Raw genomic sequence first — 24,236 nt, 5'->3', positions numbered from 1 at the left:
AGAATTGCTTGAATCCAGGAGGCAGAGGTTGCAGGAAGCCAAGACTGTGCCATTGCACTCCAGCCTGGGCGACAGAAGGGGACTCTGTCTCAAAAAACAAAGCAACAACTAAAAAATTAGCTGAGCATGATGGAGCATGTCTGTAATCCCAGCTATCTGGGAGGCTGAGGTGGGAGGATCACTTGAGCCTGGGAGGTCAAGGCTGCAGTGAGCTGTGATCATGCCACTGCACTCCAGCTTGGGTGACAGAGTGAGACCCTGTCTAAATAAATCAATAGGAAAAATTTTTTAAAAAGATAGGGTATTTAGTGACGATCACTGAAGGACTTTCATCAAAAGTAACTGATGTGCCAGTTTTTTGACACCTTTATTCATAAGTCAGTATAATATTTGTCAGTTTGAATGTTACATACATGGTAAAATAGATTATGAAAAGTATATTTACAATAAGAACATTATTTTATATAACGGACTCACTAAATATGCAACCTCTTGCAACAATAACACAGTGGACTCAACTCTATCCTTTGAATGGACCAATTTCATGATTCTCCTAAAAACTTTTGAGTTGAGTATAGTTTCTTGTTGCTTCTTCCTGTGATCCGGTGCTTAAGAATCAATCCCTGGAAACTAGCCAGTGGAACCAGACCTCTCCAGAATTAAGAAGAGACAGCCACAGAAGAAAGGACACAAACCCAAAAGTCTCAAGCGCTGTGCCATATGCTTGATTTCAGAGCATTCAGGCACTCAAGGTCAAGTGTGGGGCCATATATATATATATGTCCTGTCATCTCAGATGCCACAGCAGCTACAGTTAGCAGGATATCGGAGAGAGGAGGCATATCGCGGAGGAATGAATCACTCCCAACAATTATGTGAGCATTTCTAAAAATTCAATACCACGGATTCTTGAAAATACAAGTTTACAGACAGAAGCTATACAGCTAGCCATGAACTGAAGTGCATGTGCAGTATCAAGAAGGAGGAGCTGTGCTTATGAAACCACGCACGTCTTATTTATCTCTAATTTTAAAATAGTTCTTTCTCTTGTTGGGTATGCAAGTGAGCAGTGGAGAAAGTGGTGCATCTGCAATACCTGAAATTAACAACAAAAAAGGAAAAAATAAAATTAAAAGTCATCACAGGAGGATGGATTTGAGTTAGTTTAAAAATGGCTGAGATTAGAGGGTGGATCATAGATGCCCCTCTTCCCCATTAAGTACAGAAGCAGAATATGTAAGAGAAAGCATGATGGGCTAACAGACTGGGGTGATGGGAGAGCTCCGAAGTAATCAGCAGATTCTAAGGACGGAATGAAGGCATGTTGTTAATTTTTCTAGCTTACAGAGTAAGCTGACCACTCACCGGCTGGTGCTAAGGATTTCAATGCTTCCAGAAGATGTGGGCTAGAGAACTTTATTAGGCATCGGAGGGGTTCTTCCCTCTCAGCCAAGATGCTCCCATTTAAATCACTTTTGAATTTCGTTTCAAGCTGTCAACGAACATATTTATAAATGACTATTAAACGTATTGTACAAATACGAATGCTAAAATATAATGAAAACAGAATAACATTTCATTAATTCTTGTCATGAAGAAATAAAGGATTTAACAGGGGTGGGAACCATTTAATCTGCTAACTGCAAACACAGAGGGCAGGTCAGGCATGGTGGCTCATGCTTGTAATCTCAGCACTTTGGGAGGCCGAGGTGGGCGGATCACCTGAGGTCAGGAGTTTGATACCAACCTGGCCAACATCGTGAAACCCCGTCTCTACTAAAAATACAAAAATTAGCCAGGCATGGTGGCGGGTGCCTATAATTCCAGCTACTCGGAGGCTGAGGCATGAGAATCGCTTGAACCTAGGAGTTGGAGGCTGCAGTGAGCCGTAGATGGTGCCACTGCACTCCAGCCTGGGCGACAGAGTGAAACTCCATCTTAGAAAAAACAAAACAAAACAAAACGTAGAGGGCAACTGGTATATCAAACAACATTCAAGGCAAGATGCCAGCATGCACAGTGCCTGCCACATGGGAGATGCTGACTGTCAGTTCCACCCTCAGGTGCCCTTTACAGTTTGCATTCTTAATGGAAAATTAATGCTGTCTTTTGCAATCTGTAACTTCAATGTAAAAATACCACATTTTTTTGGAGACACACAGAGATTTCTTTCTTTCTTTCTTTTTTGAGAGTCTCATTTTGTTGCCCAAGTTGGAGTGGTACAAACATGGCTTACTGCAGCCTCGACCTCCCTGGCTCAAGCCATTCTCCTGCCTCAGCACAAGTAACTGGGACTACAGCCACATGCCACCACGCCTTGTATTTTTGAATTTTTGTAGAGACAGGGTTTTGTTATGTTGCCCAGGCTGGTCTCAATCTCCTGGGTTCAAGGGATCCGCCTGCCTCCGCCTCCCAAAGTGCTGGGATTATAGGTGTGAGCCACTGTGCCTAGCTGAGATTTCTTTTTAACTTCTAATTATGGGATATTTTAAACATATACAAAAGTAAGGAGCGTGGTATTAGCCCCATGTGCACATCACCCAGGTAAAATAATTATCAACTTGTGGCTGAGCGCAGTGGCTCAATCCTGTAATCCCAGCACCTTGGGAAGCCGAGGCAGGCGGATCACCTGAGGCTAGGAGTTTGAGACCAGCCTGGCCAACATGGTGAAACCCCGTCTCTACTAAAAATACACAGAAAAAAATGAGCTGGGTGTGGTGACGGGCACCTGTAATCCCAGCTATTCGGGAGGCTGAGGCAGGAGAATTGCTTGAACCTGGGAGGCAGAGGTTGCAGTCAGCCAAGATCGTGCCACTGCACTCCAGCCTGGGTGACAGAGCGAGACTCCGTCTCCAAAAAAAAAAGAAGTGAACCCCAATACCATTACCATATAATCTGATATCATCAAATATCCATGAAATTCTAAATTTCAGTTTTTTTTTTAAAGTGATCATTACATTTCAGAGGCAATATAGCAAACTATGTGGTGGATGAGTAATGTCTGCGACTAACTCAAATGGTTCAAGTAAATGCACCAAACTGTTAACAACTGGTGAACTGAAGCCAAGAAAAATGGATGTTCATTGGAATATTCTTGCAAGTTTTCTGAAGATTTGACCCTTTTTGTTGAGATGGAGTCTTGCTCTGTCCAGGCTGGAGTACAGTGGTGTTATCTCGGCTTACTGCAACCTCCGCCTCCTGGGTTCAAGCTATTCTCTTGCCTCTGCCTCCTGAGTAGCTGGGACTACAGGTGTGTGCCACCATGCCTGGCTACTTTTTGTGTTTTTAGTAGAGATGGAGTTTCACCATATTGGCCAGACTGGTCTTGAACTCCTGGCCTCAGGTGATCTGCCCACCTCAGCCTCCCAAAGTGCTGAAATTACAGGCATGAGCCACCGCGCCTGGCCAGATTTGACATTTTTCAAAATATAAAAGGTAGGAAAAAATTAGTAGAAGCTATGAATAAACGTGTACCTTGACATACAGAATAGTGCCACTCTGAGATGTGTATAAAGGGAAGTTTAGAAAGCACATTTTCTGCATGTTAGATGTGTGGCTCTCATGCTTGCGTGTGCAGACTCAGCTGGAGGGCTCGTGAAAGCAGAATGCAGGCTCCCACCTCCCCCAGTCCAGTAGGACTAGGGTAGGGTCAAGAATTGGCATTTCCTCCCCCTTCCCAAGTGATGCTGATACTACTAATCCAGGGACTACGCTTCGAGAACCACTGTTGTAGTTTATCGCCTGTTTAAAGGAACTAGTGTAAAGCCTGCCATTAAGGGACCCAACTGGAAAGGTGTCAATCCATTTTTCCCACTAAAACTAAATCATATCAAACAGGCTTTGGGCCTAAGTGAGCAGATCAATGGCAGATTTAAAGTGTGGCCTGTAGCTATAGAAAGGCTAAAGAGAAAAAGATTTATTGGAAGGTTGCGGGCAGTAAGGTGTTTTGAGTATGAGCATGGACCGAAATTAGAGTGATCACAATATAAGCCTCAAGTTCTCCTAGTGGTGCCAGTGGGTTTGCATCAAACACCTGTAGCCCCTGCCCTGGCCTTCCTGGTGGGCAGCAGCACATGTCTGGAAGGCACACTTCTGCAACAAGTCACATTTATGGTACTGCCTAGGTTACTGGCTTTTCTCCATGTGATGCCGGCTGGAATATGTAATGACTTACCTATTCTTTCTTTTATTCAGCAAGTATTTATGAGTGCCTATTACGTGCCAAATACTGTCCTAGGTTGTGGATGGGCTAGAATGGTATAATCTACATTTTTTCCGCCTCAAATATACAGATTACTCCCAGTTATGCATAACTGCATTAATAGGTAAGATGAAATGAAAAGCCAAATTCGTAATTTCTTTCTTTTTTTCTTTTTTGAGATGGAGTCTCGCTCTGTCGCCCAGGCTGGAGTGCAATGGCGTGATCTTGGCTCACTGCAACCTCCACCTCCTGGGTTCAAGTGATTCTCCTGCCTCAGCCTCCTGAGTACCTGGGATTACAGGTGTGTGCCACCACATCCAGATATTTTTTGTATTTTTAGTAGAGACGGGGTTTTACCATATTGGCCAGGCTGGTCTCGAACTCCTGACCTCAGGTGATCTGCCTGCCTTGGCCTCCCAAAGTGCTGGGATTACAAGTGTGAGCCACTGCACCTGGCCCAAATTCATAATTTCTAAAAGTCTCCTTTGCTAACACAGGAACTTATAAATACAATAAAGAGGTTTATTTAATTCATAAATTAATTACATGAAATTTAAGTGACAAATGAAAAAGGAACAGTTTTTTAGATTTGTCTTCTACTTAAGGTTTTTGTTCTTTTTAAAAAATGTTGATATCTTGTAGTTAATATTTATTACGACGTCTTACCTTATATTGCGCAAATTCTAGTTGTGGTTGAGAATAATCTCCAAATGTTTCTTGAGTTATTCGTTGGACTCTCTCTTTTTCTACTTTGTTTTCATGTATGATCCTTGAATCCACTATAGGTGGAAGATTTCAAATAAAACAGCCATTAGGAATATATTTCATCCTTAAATTATTCTCCTTTCACTCCTAACCTTTCAAATTGTTTGTATAATTTTAAAATAATATTTACTGCTGCTTCTCTTGGCTGTAATAATTTCTTGTGTGTATATATATACACATATCTAGTAGATATACATATATCTACCTATATATCCACGGCACCCAGCCTATATATGTATTTTTTTTTAAGAGATGGGGTCTTGGCCGGGCACTGTGGCTTATGCCTATAATCCCAGCACTTTGGGAGGCCGAGGTGGGAGGATCACTTGAGGTCAGGAGTTCGAGACCAGCCTGGCCAACATGGTGAAATCCCATCTTTACTAAAAATACAAAAATTAGCCAGTTGTGGTGGCAGGCACCTGTAATCCTAGCTAGTTGGGAGGCTGAGGCAGGAGAATTGCTTGAACCTGGGAAGCAGAGGTTGCAGTGAGCCAAGATCACACCACTGCATTTCAGCTTAGGCAACACAGTGAGACTCTGTCTTAAAAACAAACAAACAAACAAACAAACAAAAAACAACCATAAAGAGACAGGGTCTCACTATGTTGCCCCGTCTGGACTGGATCTCTTGGGCTCCAGTGATCTTCCCGCCTTAGTCTCCCAAGTAGCCAGGACCACAGATGCATACCATTGTTCCTAGCCTCACCTATATATTTTTAAAACTGGAATTGAAGAGACACACAATTTTATATCCTGCTTTCTTTACCTAAAATGAGATCAACAGCAGTTCCTATGACACTGGAAAATCATAGAAGTGTTTAGTTTATAACAGTGGCACATTTCATTGCCAAATCTCTACTAAGAGATAGGAAAGTTTTCATTTTTTTATGAATTTATATTTTACCCCACCACTTTTGTAAATGTAGTTTAGTAGTTGTGTACTCTGTTCCCTTGGGTTTTCTGGTGAGCGACTTCAGACATCTGCGAGTAGCAATACAGTCATGATTCTGATTGTTCTAGAAGTTTATCCAGTGCAGTAAAAGCATGGGCTCCAGATCCAGACATACCCGGATTTCACTCCTGGTTTTGCCACTCGTTAGCTGTGTGACTTTGCCTAGAGAGTTAGCATACCTCCCTGAAACCCAGTTTCCTGATGAATAGTGCTTATTCATGGGACTACTGTGAGGATTAAGGAAAGGCTACATATAAACATCTTAGTGTGGTGCCTGGCACACAAGAAATGCTCAACAACTGTTAGCTAATTTTTGTTTTTGTCATTATTGTTTTGTTGTTTATTGTTATCCTAGTAAATCCTAAAGGAGACCTATGGTAGATTAGCTTTCCTCCTGCAACAGATATTTCATTTTCAGTTTTTCTGAAAACAATGAAAGTTGTGAATTAGGATCCTAGTATACACGTTTTACCAAGTGAAAGAAATCTATAAGGGAATGATGCGTTTCCAAAATTCAGTTTTATATTAACACACACATACTATTTATATCCAGTCCAAGGCTTCTTTCCTGTAGAGGTGTTGTAGAGTTGTGAGTTTCAAAGGTCTAGGGAAAAAAAAAAGTGAGTATTTTACTAATTTTGACATCTTGATGTACACATATTAATTTTTTTTAGTATATTAAAGTATGCCAAACACTTATTTTTTTCCAACGGAAAGGTCCAAGGCCATATCCTGGCTGAATTGAGCAGGACACTGACAAGGAGGCTGCTGAGCCTGCAACTCGACCGTTCTGTTTGAGGAGCTCTGTGCTTTATCATAGAAACGGATCTGGGAAGTGCAAAGCCCAGGGAATCTATGGAAGCATTTGCACTGTGGTATTTCAGCGTCGTCAGTGCTGAACCTTCATAACCCTAAAAAACTTACTGAGATTGCTTTTGGAAAAATAACTTTCCTACTGTAAGTCTGAATTTCTTGAACTCCTTCTCCTACCTTCACCCACTGAATCCATTGTTTTTATAGTTTAGTGCTTGACAACGTGGATTTTCCTAAGAATGCCACTGTCTTTGTTTTTTTTTTTTTGTTTGAGGCAATATCTCAGTCTGTTGCTCAGGCTGGAGTGAGTGGCATGATCATGGTTCGAAGCAGCCTCAGTCTCCCTGGGTTTTGGAGATCCTCTTAACTCAGCCTCCCAGGTAGCTGGGACTAAAGGCACGTGGCACCATGCCTGGCTAGTTTTTTTTTTTTGAGACAGAGTCTCACTCTGTTGCCCAGGCTGGAGGGCAGAGGCGCGATCGCCGCTCACTGTAAGCTCTGCCTCCCGGGTTCACGTCATACTCCTGCCTCAGCCTCCCAAGTAGGTGGGACTACAGGTGCCTACCACCATACCCTGCTAATTTTTTTGTATTTTTAGTAGAGATGGGGTTTCGCTGTGTTAGCGAGGATGGTCTCGATCTCCTGACCTCGTGATCCACCCACCTCGGCCTCCCAGAGTACTGGGATTACAGGCATGAGCCACTGCGCCTGGCATGCCTGGCTATTGTATTTTTTGTAGAGACGGGGTTTTGCCATATTGCCCAAGCTGGTCTTAAACTCCTGGGCTCAAGGGATTTGCCCTTCTTAGCCTCCCAAAGAACTAGGGTTACAGGCATGAGCCACTGTGCCTGGCCGCTACTGTCATATTATAGCAGAACAGTTTATATCAATTTGGTGAGAGGGTAGTAGGTAGGAGAGGATGGCCAGAGAAGAAAATCATGATCTAACTTTAAAAAATATATATATTATTTATCTTTTATTTTGTAGAGATGGGGTCTCCCTATGTTGCCCAGGCTCGTCTCGAACTCCTGGGCTCAAGCATTCGTCCCACCTTGGCCTCCTAAAGTGCTGGGATTATAGGCGTGAACCACTGTGGCTGGCCTCATGGTGTAAGTTCTTAATGTTAATTTTTCCTTAAGGAGGGACTGCTTGCACAGAGCCATCACTTCTTTCTGCTTAGAACAGATGAAAATACAGAAGTATAACATCTCTAGTGGCTCAAAGATATACACAGAGCATTAACAATGCACTCACAGGAGTGTCAACACATATGCAGACATTTGCCATGCATAGTTTGAAAAAACACCCCTGCATCTGTAAGGACAGATCTGTATTTGTCATTAGAAGGGAACATTACATTCAAATAATTTTAACACATGAACTTTGGGACTTAAAAAACCACTGCTTTTCCCTTTAATTCCAGTGCCTGTATAACCTACTTGACTGATGGGACAAAAAGTTAATTCTTCTTTTCTGTTGTTTGATAGAATAATATATTTAGCTTCAAAAGACAATGTGAAGTTACTCTAAAGAGAAAACAAATTCTAGTGTGATTAGCTGATTTGGAAGCTGAGATCTACAACATAGACTCCAATGACTAATGACTGGTATAAAACACAATACAATTATAAAAAGATGGCTGTGAGGAATTTTTATTTTCCTTTCATGTTCATTAATTGCAAGCTTTCTTCATTTCAGTAATATCTAAAGTGATCTGCTCTTGTTGGAGGTAGATTTTCTCAGTAGCTACTTTTCCCAGTAGCTTCTAACTCCCATGTGAAAGAGAAAACAAAGATTTACCTTTAAAGAGAGTCACTGATTGGCTCACCTGATTATACTGTTTAAAAACAATAGCCTTAAGAGAGTCCAGATACCGACTTCTCAGGTCCATTTTCACAATCTGATGGTGTTTGCTAGCAATTGTCAGCGCCTTGAAATGAAAATTTGCAAGACTATTATTAGGATTACCGTCTCTGTGTTTGTAATATTTGTTGAAGTAAAATGTAAGAGCAGCAATTAGTGAATAGTTTCCCCATAAATGTAAAAAGAAGTCTAGAGAAAAATCTGATAGCCTGTTACTGAGCTTCAAAAACAAAGTGGTTAATACCATTAAGATTCTGATAAATGCAGTCTTTTGTATCATTTTTTTAGAAAAGTGATCCTGTTTAAAGTTAGAAATTACTAATAAATCAAGTTCAGATTTAGGAATAAACAATAAATACTCAAAATATTACTGTTTTTAAATACCAGTCATCTAATACTATAATGATATTGCCATACAAAAATGCAGATATGTATGCTTTAGGACAAATACTGAAGAAAAAAGTGTATACTGAATATAGCTTGTAAGAGTTTCCTGTCATTAGGGGAAAAGAAGACTGAAACAGAATTACTATGATAGGATAAGATGTTTACCCAGATCTAGAGAATACAGACAAGTATGCCTTAAGATACACAATAGAAATGAATATTAGGCCACGCGGTGGCTCATGCCTGTAATCCCAGCACTTTGGCAGGCCGAGGCAGGTGGATCACTTGAGGTCAGGAGTTTGAGACCAGCCTGGGCAACATGGTGAAACCCAGTCTCCACTAAAAATAGAAAAGTAAATTAGCCAGGCATAGTGGTGAGTGCCTGTAGTCCCAGCTACTTGGGAAGCTGAGGCAGGAGAATCACTTGAACCTGCAGGGAGGAAGGTGCAGTGAGCCAAGATCGCCCCACTACACCCAAGCCTGGGTGATAGAGTGAGACTCCATCTCAGGAAAAAAAAAAAAAAAAGAACATTAGCCTTTGGGGTAATGTTTAAACTACCTGTGGCAAGGTGTACTCACCTGGCTGTAAGTGGATGAAAGACCACTATGTATCACGGAGGAGAAGACCCCAAATGTAAAGAAGTATTTTAAGGAAATAGAAGTGAGTAGCAGTCTTTGCCTTTTCAATAAACCACCAAAAAACTTAAATGACAAGCAAGTAGTCACAGGGACCCTAGGGCTCGCCTGGTCACAACAACGGAGTCTCTGGTACTCCACACCTCACCTCCACCCAGCTCTGCTGTGGAGTGACAGGACATGATGCAGCCAGGATGGCAGAGCTGCTCCCCTACAACCAGCTGACGTAGCAGCTCTGGAACCAATTGAAGGTGCCACTGTGGTTGTGAATGCTAATAGTGGCAGCAGCAAGTGCCAGGCCAATTTAGGGAGAACTAACTTTGGGGAAAGATGCTAGGAAGCCTGTGATAGTAAAGGCAGAACCATAAAGAGAAGCAGGCTCTGAACAGAGGCTACATCTTATGTGGAAGCAGTCTCTTTGTGTATGGAATGTGGGAGAAATGGTTACAAAGGAAAATAATGTTCATTAATAAGCAAATTATACAATTATGAAAAAGTAATGTGGTATGTTCATTTGTAACAATGTGGAAATGTTATGTTACTTTTTGTTTTTTTTTTTGAGACGGAGTTTCTTTCTCATTGCCCAGGCTGGAGGGCAATGGCGCGATCTGGGCTCAATGTAACCTCCGCCTCCCGGGTTCAAGCAATTCTCCTGCCTCAGCCTCCGAAGTAACTGGGATTACAGGCGCCTGCCACCATGCCTGGCTACTTTTTTTGTATTTTTAGTAGAGACGGGGTTTCGCCATGTTGGCCAGACTGGTCTCAAACTCCTGACCTCAGGTGATCCACTGGCCTCGGCCTCCCAAAGTGCTGGGATTACAGACGTGAGCACCATGCCTGGCCTACCCTCACTTTTATAAGAACTATCTTGTCAAAGGCAATAGCAAACTTTGACAGTAGTTATTTTGAACGAATGGAATAGGGAAAAGGGGTATGAAGCTTTGAAGACTTTTTATCTTTAGAGACTTCTGTATCGGTTGCATTTTTTTATATTAAGCATGCATTATTTCTAGATCAAAAAACAATAAAGTACAGCTCCAATCTAATATCTTATGCCATGTTCCCATCTGCAGATAACAACACTCTTTGTTTCTTATTTTAGGAGAACAAGAATTACATGTGGTTTTCTGTATCTTTTTTTTTTTTAGAGGTAGGGTGTTGCTTTGTGTTGTGATCACAGCTCATGGCAGCCTCGGACTCGTGGGCACAAGCAATCCTCCCACTTCAGCCTCCCAAGTAGCTGGGACCACAAGTACATGCCACTGCACCTGGCCTGGTATTCTCTATCAAATACTTATTGAGCAATTAAAATCTATGTAGACCTTTGAGATACGATAATAAAATATTATAACTTGTAATAATTTGTTCCATACCTGACCCAGAAGCGGTGTATTGCGCCTCAGCGTGGAGGAGGACTTGAAGGCGTACGGAGTCTGGGGGTAGTATACCACATAGGTAGGTTTGTACTGGTTTGGCTTTGTGTACTGAGTTCCCCAGGCGATTCGAATCCAGATTGCATTCTCCTCAGTTTCTCTGAAGCTGACTGTCACCTTATTTAAAAAAAAAAAAAAAAAAAAAGGCTTAATTTTCTAATTAAAATTTCAATGTGGCATCAACTCCAGGTGCTTTTTAGGGGTGAACAATGATGTGCCTATGCTTGTGTATGCGGGTTGAGGCCTGGCAGTCTTTTTAGGGGTGAACAATGATGTCCCTATACTCGTGTATGCAGGCTGAGGCCTGGCAGTCTTTTCTGCTTTTCATGAGTATTTTGGGAATGTTTGGGAAAACATTTTGTGATTTTTTAAAAACATCCTTTCATTTCTTTTTCTTTTTTTCCGAGAGTAGGTCTTGCTCTGTTGCTCAGGCTGGAGTGCTGTGGCATGATTGTAGCTTGCTCACTGGGCTCAAGTCATAGCCTTGACTTCCTGGGCTCAAGCGATCCCATCTTGCCTCCCTAGTAGCTGAGACCACAGGTACGTGCCATCATGCCTGGCTAATTTTTTTTTTAAAGTTTTTCTGTAGAGGTGATTGCTTTTTCAATAATTTCTTGGACTTGTCCTGAAAACTGTTCTTCCATCTGTGAGTTTATAAGGTAAGGCAGCCTTACAAATGAGATACTTGTTTTATAAGGAAGACTTCTTAGCATCTAACCCAGACCTAGCACACACTCTAAAGTTTAACAGTAAGATTTCTATGTAATTAGGCTGGGTGTTGTGGCTCAAGCCGTAATCCTAGCACTTTGGGAGGCTGAGGTGGGAGGATCACTTGAGCCCAGGAGTTTGAGACCAACCTGGGCAACACAGTGAAACTCAGTATCTACCAAAAAACAAAACAAAACAAAAAAACAGGCAGGCACAGTGGCATGTGCCAATAGTCCCAGCTACTCAAGAGGCTGAGGTGGGAGGATGGCTTGAGCCTGGGAGGTCTTGGCTATAGTGAGCCGAGATCATGTCAGTGCATTCTAGCCTGGGCAAGAGTGGGACCGTGTCTCAAAAAAAAAAAAAAGATTTCTATGTCATAATGGGCTTGAAAATATACTGTTCCTAATGCTCTTATGCATTTAGCTCAGAAACTAAAAACTCCTCTAAAGGAATGTTATATGGCGAGACCAAAGGAAGTACTACCTTGTATTCGTTTCATGAATAAAATTCAGGCCTTTCCAAACTTTTAAATATGGTTGCCAATTGGTCTGGAATTTAATAGCCTGGATTATCAGTTCCCCTTTAAAGCTTTGAGCCTAGGAAGCAGGGACTTGAGTGAGATGCACTCGGCTTGCTGAAGTCTCTGTTTCCTCCCTCTGAGATCTTGTTCTGGGAAAAGCGGGTTGTTACAGTGGCATTAGCAAATTCCGCCCATTCTTTAGCAGCTTTTCCAAATTCCCTCAGTGCAGGAGACAAGTAAGTTTCCCCAGTCCAGGGTATGGTGGCGTAGAGCCGTCTGACTTTCCTGAGTGAGCAGCACAGAGCTTGGCCCCAGTCACGTGCTCAGTGGGCCTCTACTGGCTTGAATGGAAGATTGTCTTATTCTGAACAGCTTCTTTGTTTCACATTACAAAAGCAAAAACATCTGTAAAATCAACGGTGCTTCAGGTCTGCACTGACCCATTACTGGAACTACTGGCTACATGTGGCTATTTAATGTAAAATCATTAAAGTTAAATAAGATTAAAAATTCAGGCTGGGTGCAGTGGCTCACGCCTGTAATCCCAGCACTTTGGGAGGCTGAGGCAGGCAGATCACCTGAGGTTAGAAGTTCAAGACCAGCCTGGCCAACATGGAGAAACTTCATCACTACTAAAAATACAAAAATTAGCTAGGTGTGGTGGTTCACACCTGTAGTCCCCGCTACTCGAGAGGCTGAGGCAGAATAATTGCTTGTACCCAGGAGGCAGCTGCAGTGAGCCGAGATCTCGCCACTGTACTTCAGCCTGGGCAACAGAGTCTCTGTCTCAAGAAAAAAAAAAAGATTAAAATTTCAGCTGCTCAGTCACACTAGCCTCAAGTGCTCAGCAGCTACATGTGGCTGAACTGAACAATGCCAATACAGAGCATTTCCATCACTGTAGAGAGCTCTGTTGGACTGAGCTCCTCTGGAAAAAGCAGCCTCAGGCCCTGAATGGACAGGAGAGAGGAAAGGGAAGTTTTTATAATATTTACAGTGTGTTTTTGATATGGAGTAGAACAGTATGAACTGTTACTAACTGAATTTCTTACAAATAAAAAAAAAACTAAGATAGTAGCAAATTTTCAGTGCACAGATGTTATGACATTGAATTTTATGTAAAAGATGAATTTTATTCTTACATTTTTTAATGCTCTCTGAAGAATTTTCTTAAATGAATTTTTGAATTGTTTCATATCAAAAAGGTCAACATCTTCACCTGCCAAAGTGAAAAAAAATAAAGAAAAATCAAGAGAGCTACAATGTCTTCAGTAAATACATTTGTAAAGTGCCATGAAACTAAGCATTTTGTATAATTCCTGAGTAATAATGATCAAATCAAACAAATGCTGCTACTACTTCTGACATGGCACCAAGAAATATGTTTCTCATTTTCCGTAAGTAATAAATAATCACCTCATTTTTAAAGAAATGAGGAACATACTGCTATTCTTTTTTTTTTTTTGATATGGAGTCTCGCTCTGTCACCCAGGCTGGAGTACAGTGGTGCAATCTCAGCTCACTGTAACCTCTGCCTCCTGAGTCCAAGCCAAATTATCAAATACAAATGTACAATTGTAAACAGAAAATATTACCTGGTCCTTTACTCATCTGAAAAACATCCCAAACTTTCTGGTGCTGATGAAATTGTGTATCTGAGAGAGGGAAGAAAGGTTTACTACTAGCATATCATAGAACTTTGAACCAATATGCTTATAGATATTTCTATACTATAAAACTTGGGAAAACAGTAATTCATAAATTGGGTTATACAGATGTGTGTTCAAAATATAAACTTTATATGGATTAAATTTACTTCATATAAATAAAGCAAATCATAATTACTCAATTCAACCGACTTAGATGATACAGTTGAGTTTTGGTATTTATTCTGTTAGCCCATTTATTCTATTTCTACATAAGCCTTCCCCACAGAATACACATTAATCTGGCATGACAGGGAATGCTGTGCCCCACAGGACCCACATTTGAGCCAGCTGTTCCTCTGCGTGGAGCCTCTTTTCCTAGCTCCTTACACACCCCACTCCCCACCTCATTCTGCTCTCTACTCATAGTAGTCCCCACCCTGATCACCCTACCCCAAACGCTTTCCGTTAGTTCCCAGTTCCTGTCGGAGGACTCATCACTACCTGATGACACATTACATATGTATGTATGTATGTATTATTATTATTATTATTATTTTTTGAGACAGAGTTTCACTCTTTGTTGCCCAGGCTGGAGTGCAATGGTGCAATCTCAGCTCACTGCAACCTCCGCCTCCCAGGTTTAAGTGATTCTCCTGCTTCAGCCTCCCTAGTAGCTGGGATGACACACGCCTGCCACAATGCCCGGCTAATTTTTTGTATTTTCAGTACAGACAGGGTTTCACCATGTTGGCCAGGCTGGTCTCAAACTCCTGACCTCAGGTGATCCACCCGCCAAGGCCTCCCAACGTGCTGGGATTACAGGCATGAGCCACTGTGCCCGGCCACATTATTTATTTAGATGGTCATTTGTACACTGCCTGTCTTGCCAATTAGACTCTGATGGAAATGAGGGACCTGTTCACTGTTGTAGTCCCGGGTCTGAATTGTGTGGCATAAAGCAAGCACTCAGTATTTGTTTTGTTTTTCTAAGAGACAGGGTCTCACTACGTTAACTGGGCTAGACTTGAATTCGCGGCTCAAGTGATCCTCCTGCCTCAGCCTCCCAGTGTCCCACACCACCACAACAGGCGTCAGTATATGTTTGATGAATGAATGAATGACTAAGTATATGACAGAAAACACCTCTCAGGAGTTACAAACTTGGAGTATCTTGGAGTAGAAATGGATCTAGGAAGTTAGCAAGTTCAACCATATCCCTTCATCCTTCTGGCTTAAAACTCTCTCTGCACTGACCTGTCTGTGTCTCTGGACCTCAGACCAGGTTTCCAGGTTTTCTTTTCTTTTTCTTTTTTTTTGAGACACAGTCTCCTGGTGTCGCCAGGCTGGAGTGCAGTGGTACGATCTTCGCTCATTGCAACCTCTTGTCTCCTGGGTTCAAGCGATTCTCCTGCCTCAGCCTCCTGAGTAGCAGATTACAGGTACCTGCCACCACGCCTGGCTAATTTTTTGTATTTTTAGTAGAGATGGGGTTTCACCATAGTGGCCAGGCTGGTCTCCAACTTCTGACCTCAGGTGATCCACCTGCCTTGGTCTCCTATAGTGCTGGTGTGAGCCACTGTGTCCAGCCAGGTGCTTAATGAATTTTTGAATGAATGTATGAGAAATGGGAATGGTGTGGATCCACCTTTTATGCCTGAGAGAATCCAACCACTGAAAATGAGATAAACTAAATCAGAGGCAGATGCTCTAAATTCAGCAATAGCATGAATTGGAGCATGCCATGAGTTGGAGCAAAGTATTAATAAAGATAATTTCTGTTACACTTACAGAAAACAGCTAATACATAATGATTGCAGTTAGTTAATACCAGGCTCTAAGTATTTAACTTGTACTCTTATTTAATTCTCACCATAACCTTATGTAATATTATCACTATTACACAGATGGGTCAAATGATAATACCAGAGATGTTGGTATGCCACAGAGATGTTAACCAACTTCCTACAGGGCTCACAGGGAGGCAGTAATGGAGCCATGAAATGAACCCAAGAAATCTGGCCCCAGGGCCTGTGTTCTCAGCCCCTACATTATGCTGCCTTCTGATTAAAAAAATAGACATCTTGAAAAAGTATAGACAGGAAAGCGAGACAAAAATCAGTGAAATGGAAGGGAGGAGAGGTGAGAAGCTACACTGTAATAAGAACAAATTTTCAGAAAGTTATTTTCAAATCCTATAGTAATAATACAGATGCTTCTTGACTTATGATGGGGCTATGCCTGATAAATCCACCTTGAGGTGAAAATAATCCACCTAACCTTCATAAAGCTTAGCTTAGCCTAGCCTACTTTATGTGTGCTCAGAGCACTTATAGCCTATAGTTGAGCAAAATCATCCAAGAGTCTTCTATCATAAACTGTTGCATACCTCATGTAATTTACTAAATACTGTATTGAAAGTGAGAAAAGAATGGTCATATGTGAACTCAAAGTATGGTTTCTGTTGAATGTCTGCTGCTTTCATACTAGTTGAAAAATTTTAAGTTGAGCTGTTGTAAGTTGGCAACCTGAGTAATACAAAGCCTAACATTTACTTTCGCTAGTTACCATGCTAACAGCTTCTCAGGCTCTACCTCATTTAGTCCTAACAAGAATCTTGTGAAGTAGATACTGTACTATTATCTCTGCTTGAAGTCTGAGGCTCAGAAAGGTGATGCAACTTGTCAAAGAACATACGGCTGAGTGACATACTGGGATTTGAAACAAGGTCTCCTCAACTCTAGGATGTGAGGCCTTATATACAAAATTGCTTCTGGGACAAGTACAGCGGTTCACCCCTATAATCCCAGCACTTTGGGAGGCTAAGGAAGGAGGAACACTTGAGCCCAGGAGCTGGAGACCAGCCTGGGCAACATGGGAAAACCTCGTGGCGAAAAATACAAAAAGTTAGCCACACATGGTGGTGCACTCCTATAGTCCCAGCTACTTGGGAGGCTGAGGTTGGAGGATCACTTGAATCCAGGAGGCAGAGGTCGCGGTGAGCTGAGATGGCGTTAAAGCACTCCAGCCTGGGCGACAAAATTGCCTCTGATGAAACTGATCAGTTAAGTGTAAATACCAATCACTAAAACTTACAAATGATGTCTAACAGGGCAGCGTCATTGAGACTTGCACGCTTTTCCTAAAAGAGAAAACAAATATTTAGTAACCGTGGTTGACAGGTTTGGTTCTATCCCATTTAAAACACATTTTAGGATTGGTTAGAACAGACTATTAGTACATTCTCAGTACTTTACTGACAAACTGTCTCCAATCTGTTCTCCTGTTAACCAATGGACATTCTTACTGATTCATGTCTTAGCCCAGGCATTCACAACTGTCTCTCATAATTTATTCCTCATTCATCACTGTTAACTTTTTGATTTTTACAAAATTAACTTTATTGAAGTATAATTATCATCCATTAAACTGTTTAAAATATATTTTAAATATATTTATACAATTTGATACATTTTGATTTATGAATATACACACAAAACCATTACCACAGTCAAGATAGGCACCAGCACTGCCTCCCAAATTTTCTCGTGTCTCTCTTTTTTTTTTGAGACAGAGTCTTGCTCTATTGCCCAGGCAGGAGTACAAAGGTGCACTCTTAGCTCACTGCAACCTTGTCTCCCAGGTTCAAGTGATGCTCCTGCCTCAACCTCCTGAGGATTTGGGATTACAGGTGTGCGCCACCACGCCCAGCTAATTTTTGTATCTTTAGTAGATAAGGGGTTTCTCCATCTTGGCCAGCTGCTCTCCTAACCCCAAATGATCTGCCTGCCTTGGCCTTCCAAAGTGCTGGGATTTCAGGCAGGAGCCACTGAGTCCAATCTTGTGTCCCTTTCTTATCACCGCCCACTTCCTTCCACTCTTCTTGGTTCCCATGTCTCTACCTCCCAAGCCTTAGTCCTAAGGCAAACGCTGATCTGCTTTCTGTCATTACAGATTTGTTTACATTTTCTAGAGGTTTATATGAATGTTAACATAAGTATGTACTCATTTTTTGGTCTGGCTTTTACTCAGCACAATTATTTTCATATCCATCCATATGTTAGCATCTATGAATACTTCATTCCTTTTTATTGCTGAGTATATCCACTGTATGGATACATCACAATCTGTTCATCTGTTTACCTGCTGATGGACATTTGGGTTGTTTCCAGTTTGTGGCTTTTATGAATAATGTTGCTGTGAATATTAGTACACACATCTTTATGTGAACGTGTTTTGTTTTTAAAACAATGCTACAATGCATCTTGATTTATATAACTAAATATTTATCAATTATAATATTTATACATACCTCCTTATTTTTTATTATTTTCTCATCATAAATTTCTGTAAGTAGAAATGCTTGGTCAAAAAGTATATTTATTTAAAAGCGAAGGAGGCCAAGCATGGTGGCTCATACCTGTAATCCCAGCACTTTGGGAGGCCAAGGTGAGCGGATCACCTGAGGTCAGGAGTTCGACACCAACCTGACCAAGATGGCAAAACTTCATCTCTATCGAAAATACAAAAATTAGCGAGTGTGGTGTGTGCCTGTAGTCCCAGCTACTCAGGAGACTGAGGTACTAGAATCGCTAGAACCTGGGAGGCAGAGGTTGTAGTAAGCTGAGATTGTGCCATTGCACTCTGGCCTGGATGACAGAGCAAGACTGTCTCAAAAATAAACAAATAAATAAATAGAAGTGAAGGAGGGATGGGTATATTGGAATAAGAAAATTATTTGAACTATATTTGCAACTTTTCTGATAGTCTGAAAACATTTTAAAACAATAAGCAATTAAGTAGATAAATACACATGAAAGACAGGGTCTCTTTCCTTACAACTCTGCCAATACATTTGGGTGTTGCTGTCTTTTCATCCTTGATAATTTGATAGGTTTAAAAAAAAATGCAAAAAACACTGCTCATTATTTTAATTTGTACTGTTTTTTCTTCTCCTATGATATTTACTTTTTCCATCTTACTGATTTGTAAGCACTCTTTTAAGATGAAAAGGTCAATTAAAAATTAGGTTTATTTCCACTGCAGCTGTATATAGCCCTCATCACTTCACTAATAGTTTAACAGCTACCTTACATCTCTTTTGGGATAAGGAATAGAAGAAAGAAAAACCCAAAGGGGTATCACTGTGTTCAAGATTCATCATTTTTGACACTGTTACCTCACACAGATGGATCAAGTGCTGAACTACAGATTCCTTTCTCTGCCGGAAATTTACAGTCTGCAGTTGATTCTCAGACAAAAAATCCCAGGCCTTCAGGATTGTTGTCAGTTCATTCATGGGGATTTTCAAGATGGTCCTCTTGATGAACTCAGCAACAGTCTCATCCATCTCTTTGGCGCTTTTACAAAACAAAAACAGCACAACAAAGTATTAACCAAATACAATACTTGTCTGTTTTTATTTACACATACACACACACGTATGAAAAATAGAGACAGGGTCTCACTACATTGCCCAGGTTGGTCTTGAACTCTTAGGCTTAAGCAATCCACCTGCCTCAACCTGCCAAAGTGCTGACATTATAGGCATGAGCCACTGCGCCTGGCCATCAGCATATTTAGCTGGGATTTTGATTTGTAGGTCAAACACCTAAATGTTTACACTTTTTCAGCTATTCTGCAGTGTTTTCGCATGAGCATTTAATTATTTTCTCCTTAATGTATATTTAAATGTTTCAGAGTTTAAAAATTAGTGCTCTCTCTCCTTTTCTGGCTAGAGTATTTTGATGTTTTGATGGCGATGACATATAAATCATTCATTCATTCACTGATTCATGTAACCCCTTACCGAGGACCTGTGCATGCCAGGCACTTTTCTAGGCACTGGGGATAGATATATCTTTGGCCAAAAAGACAAACATCTGTTCCAGTATGGTGCATCCATTCTAGTGGGGAGAGAGAAACAACAGAGGAATCACAAACTATGTTAAAAGTGAGGAGTGCTGGAGAAAATGGAATAATTTTGGCAGGCTGAGTTGAGGGTGGGAGTGCTGCAGAAAGTAGGCCTCATAGAGAGTATGACTTTGGGGCAATCCTTGCAGGAGAAGGAGTCATGTGGTAGAAGAGCTTTCCAGGCAGAAGGAACAGCATGTGCAAAAGTCCCGAGGCAAGAGCCTGCTTGGGGCCTTCAAGGAACAGGGAAGGGTGGCCTCCAGTGAGGGGACAGCAGAGACAGGAAGGAGGCATAGAGAAGGAGGTGAGGTCAGTGATCATGGAGGGCCCTGAAAGCCACTGCAGGGATCACTGCTTTTTTCACTCTGCAAGGTGCTGAGCACAGGCAGGACATGCTCTTGTTTAGCTTTTCTGCCAGGATCAATCTGGCTACTGCACTGAGAACACAGTGTAAGGAGGCGAGGGCAGAGGTTGGAGGTTAGTGAGGCAGGGGAAGAGGTCAGATTCTGGATACACTTTTAAGAGGGAACTCACGGGGTTTCTAGATGGATTACATGTGGGGTGTTAGATCAAGAAAAGAACCAAAGATGAAACCAAGGTTTTTACCAGGGAACTAAAAGACAAAGTTACTATTAGCTGAGATGGTCAAGACTGCGACAGGGGCAGAAGAAAGCTCAGGAATTCTGGAAATCTGTTCTCAATCTGTTAATATTAAGATAAAGATGAGAGTCCAAAGGAGATACTGAATAAACAGTTGGATCTGTGAGTCCACAGGACATGCTAAGAGCTAGCGGTGCAGTGGACTGCTGTCTCTTAGTCCTTTAACGCACTCCCTGTGAACAAAGAGCTCTTTCCTCCCTCACTTCTCCTGCCCGTGCCTGAAGGTGAGATTCCTCAACTGTCTGTAAGGTCCTGAGCCCCAAATCCAGTGTGGCTCCCTCATCAATAGGCAAGGGGTATAATCTCCAGAGGAATGACCTAGCGGCTGAAGGAATAAGGAAGGAAGATTCTGAGCTCTTTTATTATTTTCCTCTGGGCAGAAGTTGTGAGCCAATGTTGACAGCTGATCTCACCTCTGCTACTTTATTTGGGGACACCAGTAGGCATCTCTCTCTCTCTTCAAATACAGAACAAAAAAGCAAACGAACATGATATTTATATATTTTTCATTCGAGACAGAGTCTCACTGTGTCACCCAGGCTGGAGTGCAGTGGTGCGACCTTGGCTCACTGCAACCTCCCCCGCCTGGTTCAAGTGATTCTCCTGTCTCAGCCTCCCAAGTAGCTGGGACTACAGACTTGCACCACCACACCTGGCTAATTTTTGTGTCTTTAGTAGAGATGGGGTTTCACCACGTTGCCCAGGCTGGTCTCAAACTCCTGACCTCAAGTGATCTGCCCGCCTCGGCCTCCCAAAGTGCTGGGATTACAGGTGTCAGCCAACGCGTGGTCTGCAAACATGATTTTTAAACAATGCAGGGTACCACCTGCATACTTTAACGTCCCTTAACTGTGTACCTTCTAGGAAGGCACACACAGACCTTGGGTGTCTGTGTTTAAGACACAAGCCTGTAGTCTTATCTGTTTCCTTTACAACTTTCAATTCCAGGGACAAAGAAGTATCTTCCTACAAGAGTCCTGGCTGTGACTTATTTGTTGAAAACTGAAAAAATTATCCTTGTCTACTTCTGAAAAGAAATAGATAGTTGACTGTATTTTAAAAATATACTGAAAATGATAGTAAAACAAAGACAAAGAGGAAGGATTAGGAATTGTTTAGAAAGAGAAAAATAACTGAATTAAGGCCGTAGGAACAGAATCAGGATCACGAAACAGGAGTTGGATTTGTTTCTTTGTGTAGTTACTGGCCCATCTAAAGCCTTCACCATGGTCTACAAGGCCCCGTGGTGCATGGCCCCCGCTTCCCTCTCCTTGATTTTCTGAGCTTCCAGCTACACTAGTCTCTTAGGTAAATAATCTCTCTGGAGGAGGACCATTGTGCCTGCAGTTACGACTGCCTAGAAGGGTCTTCCCGCACATGTTCTCTCCAGTAACTTCTTGTCATTCAGGTGTTAGCTTAGATGGTTTCTCCTCAGACTTATCCTGACCACCCAACCAAAAGTTACTTCCCCACTCTCCACTGCTAATTTTTTTTTTCCTTTTTTTTAGATGCAGTCTTGCTTGGTAGCCCACACTGGAGTGCAGTGGCGTGATTTCTGCTCACTGCAGCCTCTGCCTCGCAGGTTCAAATGATTCTCCTGCCTCCGCCTCCTGAGTATCTGGGATTACGGGTGTGCACCATGACACCCAACTAATTTTTCTATTTTTAGTAAAGATGGGGTTTCACCATGTTGGTCAGGCTGGTCTTGAACTCCCAATCTCAAGTGATCCTCCCGCCTCGGCCTCCCAAAGTGCTGGGAGTACAGGCGTGAGCCACTGCGCCAGGCCATCCACTGCTAATTGTCTTTACGGAACTATCTGAAATTATCTTTTTAACTTTTCTTGTTTCTAAAATTGAGCTCCAGGGCACGACGATGTTTTTATTCACAGTTATACTCCTCGACCGGAAAGGCGTCACTATAGCCAAGAATAGTCTACTGCGTCCTTGATAAATACTTGTGGAATGAATGCCTGAGGAGACAACCTGGGTGAACTGGGATTCAACAGTCAGTGAAACATCAAATCAACACCTCTCCCATTAAGAACACGGGCGAGGGGCCAGGAGCGCGCCCGGCACCATGCATCACTTGAGGTCAGCGTTCGAGACTACCCAGGCCAACATGGTGAAACTCCGTCTCTACTAGAAATACAAAAATTAGCCGGATGTAGTGATGCACACCTGTAGTCCCAGCTACTCGGGAGGCTGAGGCAGGAGAACTGCTTGAATCCGGGAGGAGGAGGTTGCAGTGAGCCAAGAACGTGCCACTGCCCTCCAGCATGGGCGACAGAGCAAGACTTGTCTCAAAAAAAAAAAAAAACAAAAACAAAAACCAAAAAACCAAAACACACAAAGGCGAGGCGAGGCTATTAAAATTGATTATTGGGCCCTATCAAATTAAACTGTGGGGAGGGCGCAAGGAGGGCTTGAGATTTAGCATCTTTTAAAAAGTACGTCAGATGATTAATTCCGGGTAAAGTTTGCAGAACGCCAGTCTAAAGAAATTTGGTAGAGCGCACTCAATCTCACCAATTAAGATGGAAATCCCTTTAGTAAAGTTTACCCCTGTGACCATTTTTAAACTTTACTTTTTTTGTCGTTTTTGAGACAGAGTCTCGCTTTGTCGCTCAGGCTGGAGTGCAGTGGCGCTATCTCAGCTCACTGCAACCTCCGCCTCCCGGGTTCACGCGCTTCTCCTGCCTCAGCTTCCCAAATAGCTAGGATTGCAGGCACCTGATACCATGTCCGGCTAATTTTTCTATTTCTAGTAGAGACGGGGGTTCCCCCATGTTGGCCAGGTTGGTCTCGAACTCCTGACCTCGTGATCCACTCGCCTCGGCCTCTCAAAGTGCTGGGATTACAGGCGTAAACTACCGCGCCCGGCCCCCTTTTTAAACTTTCTTTGCACTTCCTAGCGCTTTAGTGCCTGGCATACGGAGATACTCAAGGTCTGTGGAACGCATGATCAAAAAGATCCATTTTAAGTAACGTTCCCGTAGCCACACACCTCTGCAGAGCTCCAACAGGCAGCGCGAGGAGCAACGCAAGAGGCTACACGGACGAAAAACAACGGAAGCCGACGTGACAGAAAAGCAACCCTGGGCCAGGAAGCAACCCCACGCTCGGAGAGCGGAGCCCCTGGTCACATGGCCACACGGCCCGCCTCTGACGCAGTCGCGTGCCTACGTACGGCTCGACCCGCCCCACCGCGGGCGCGGTGACGTCACGTGCGGCACACCGTCATCGCCCCCTCACCTCGGCCCGAATCGTAGTTCCCCGCCCCGAGCCCGAGCCCCAGCGCCAATCTTGAGCCTCACAGCGTGCGACAATTAAGAAAAAGCCGCTCCCTGAGGCCTGGGATCTGGCTTCCTCAAGGCTCCACACCCTCCCGAGCCCGATCCAATGCCCCCCGGGGCTCTCTTACCGGCCCACATCTCCTTCAGTGTCTCTCTTCGGTAGCTGTTCCCGCCCGCCGCGCCTTCAAAGCCACCAATTGCAGTTCCCGCCGCCTCCAAGCCCCGCCCAGCGGAGCGCAAGCAACAGTCTTGGGCACAGGGGACTGCACGGGGGAGCGACTGAAGCGAAGGTCGCCGAGCGCCCACGCGGCTGTTCTTAGAAGTGTACAGCCTTGCACCAGTAGTGGACTTACACATAGGCTCCGTTAGGGTCTGGCTTGTGTGCTCGGCTTGTGACTTAGACGCTGTCGTGCCTCAGTGGACTCACTGTGTCTCCCCCCACGACG

At 42.8% G+C, this 24,236-nt stretch overlaps 1 protein-coding gene across 1 annotated transcript; it reads right to left on the bottom strand.

Annotated features, from left to right (window-relative positions):
• Nucleotides 1-339: 339 nt before the first annotated feature.
• On the bottom strand, nt 340-24,142 carry CENPN (centromere protein N). The gene is made up of 11 exons (XM_023226848.3): nt 23,919-24,142; nt 19,104-19,284; nt 17,021-17,066; nt 13,874-13,933; nt 13,421-13,497; nt 10,991-11,167; nt 8,560-8,661; nt 6,459-6,522; nt 4,868-4,980; nt 1,366-1,492; nt 340-1,096 (listed from the first exon to the last, which is right to left on the bottom strand). The coding sequence occupies exons 2-11, from the start codon at nt 19,272-19,274 to the stop codon at nt 1,014-1,016; spliced, it is 1,020 nt and encodes a 339-aa protein (XP_023082616.1). The 5' UTR covers nt 19,275-19,284; nt 23,919-24,142; the 3' UTR covers nt 340-1,013.
• Between the last annotated feature and the right edge of the window lie 94 nt (nt 24,143-24,236).

Source organism: Piliocolobus tephrosceles, chromosome 17 (assembly GCF_002776525.5).
Source record: "Piliocolobus tephrosceles isolate RC106 chromosome 17, ASM277652v3, whole genome shotgun sequence".
Lineage (NCBI taxonomy): Eukaryota > Metazoa > Chordata > Mammalia > Primates > Cercopithecidae > Piliocolobus > Piliocolobus tephrosceles.
This window is presented reverse-complemented; position numbering and strand designations above follow the sequence as displayed.

Bases quoted from the DNA above. Each gene is read 5' to 3' on its own strand.
- CENPN (XM_023226848.3), bottom strand. From the start codon at position 19,274: ATGGATGAGACTGTTGCTGAGTTCATCAAGAGGACCATCTTGAAAATC. The intron at 17,067-19,103 runs GTAACAGTGTCA...TTTCTCTTTTAG, and splicing joins ACTTGATCCATCTGTGTGAG to GAAAAGCGTGCAAGTCTCAA. The intron at 4,981-6,458 runs GTATGTGTGTGT...TTCCACCTATAG, and splicing joins CCTTGGACTGGATATAAATA to TGGATTCAAGGATCATACAT.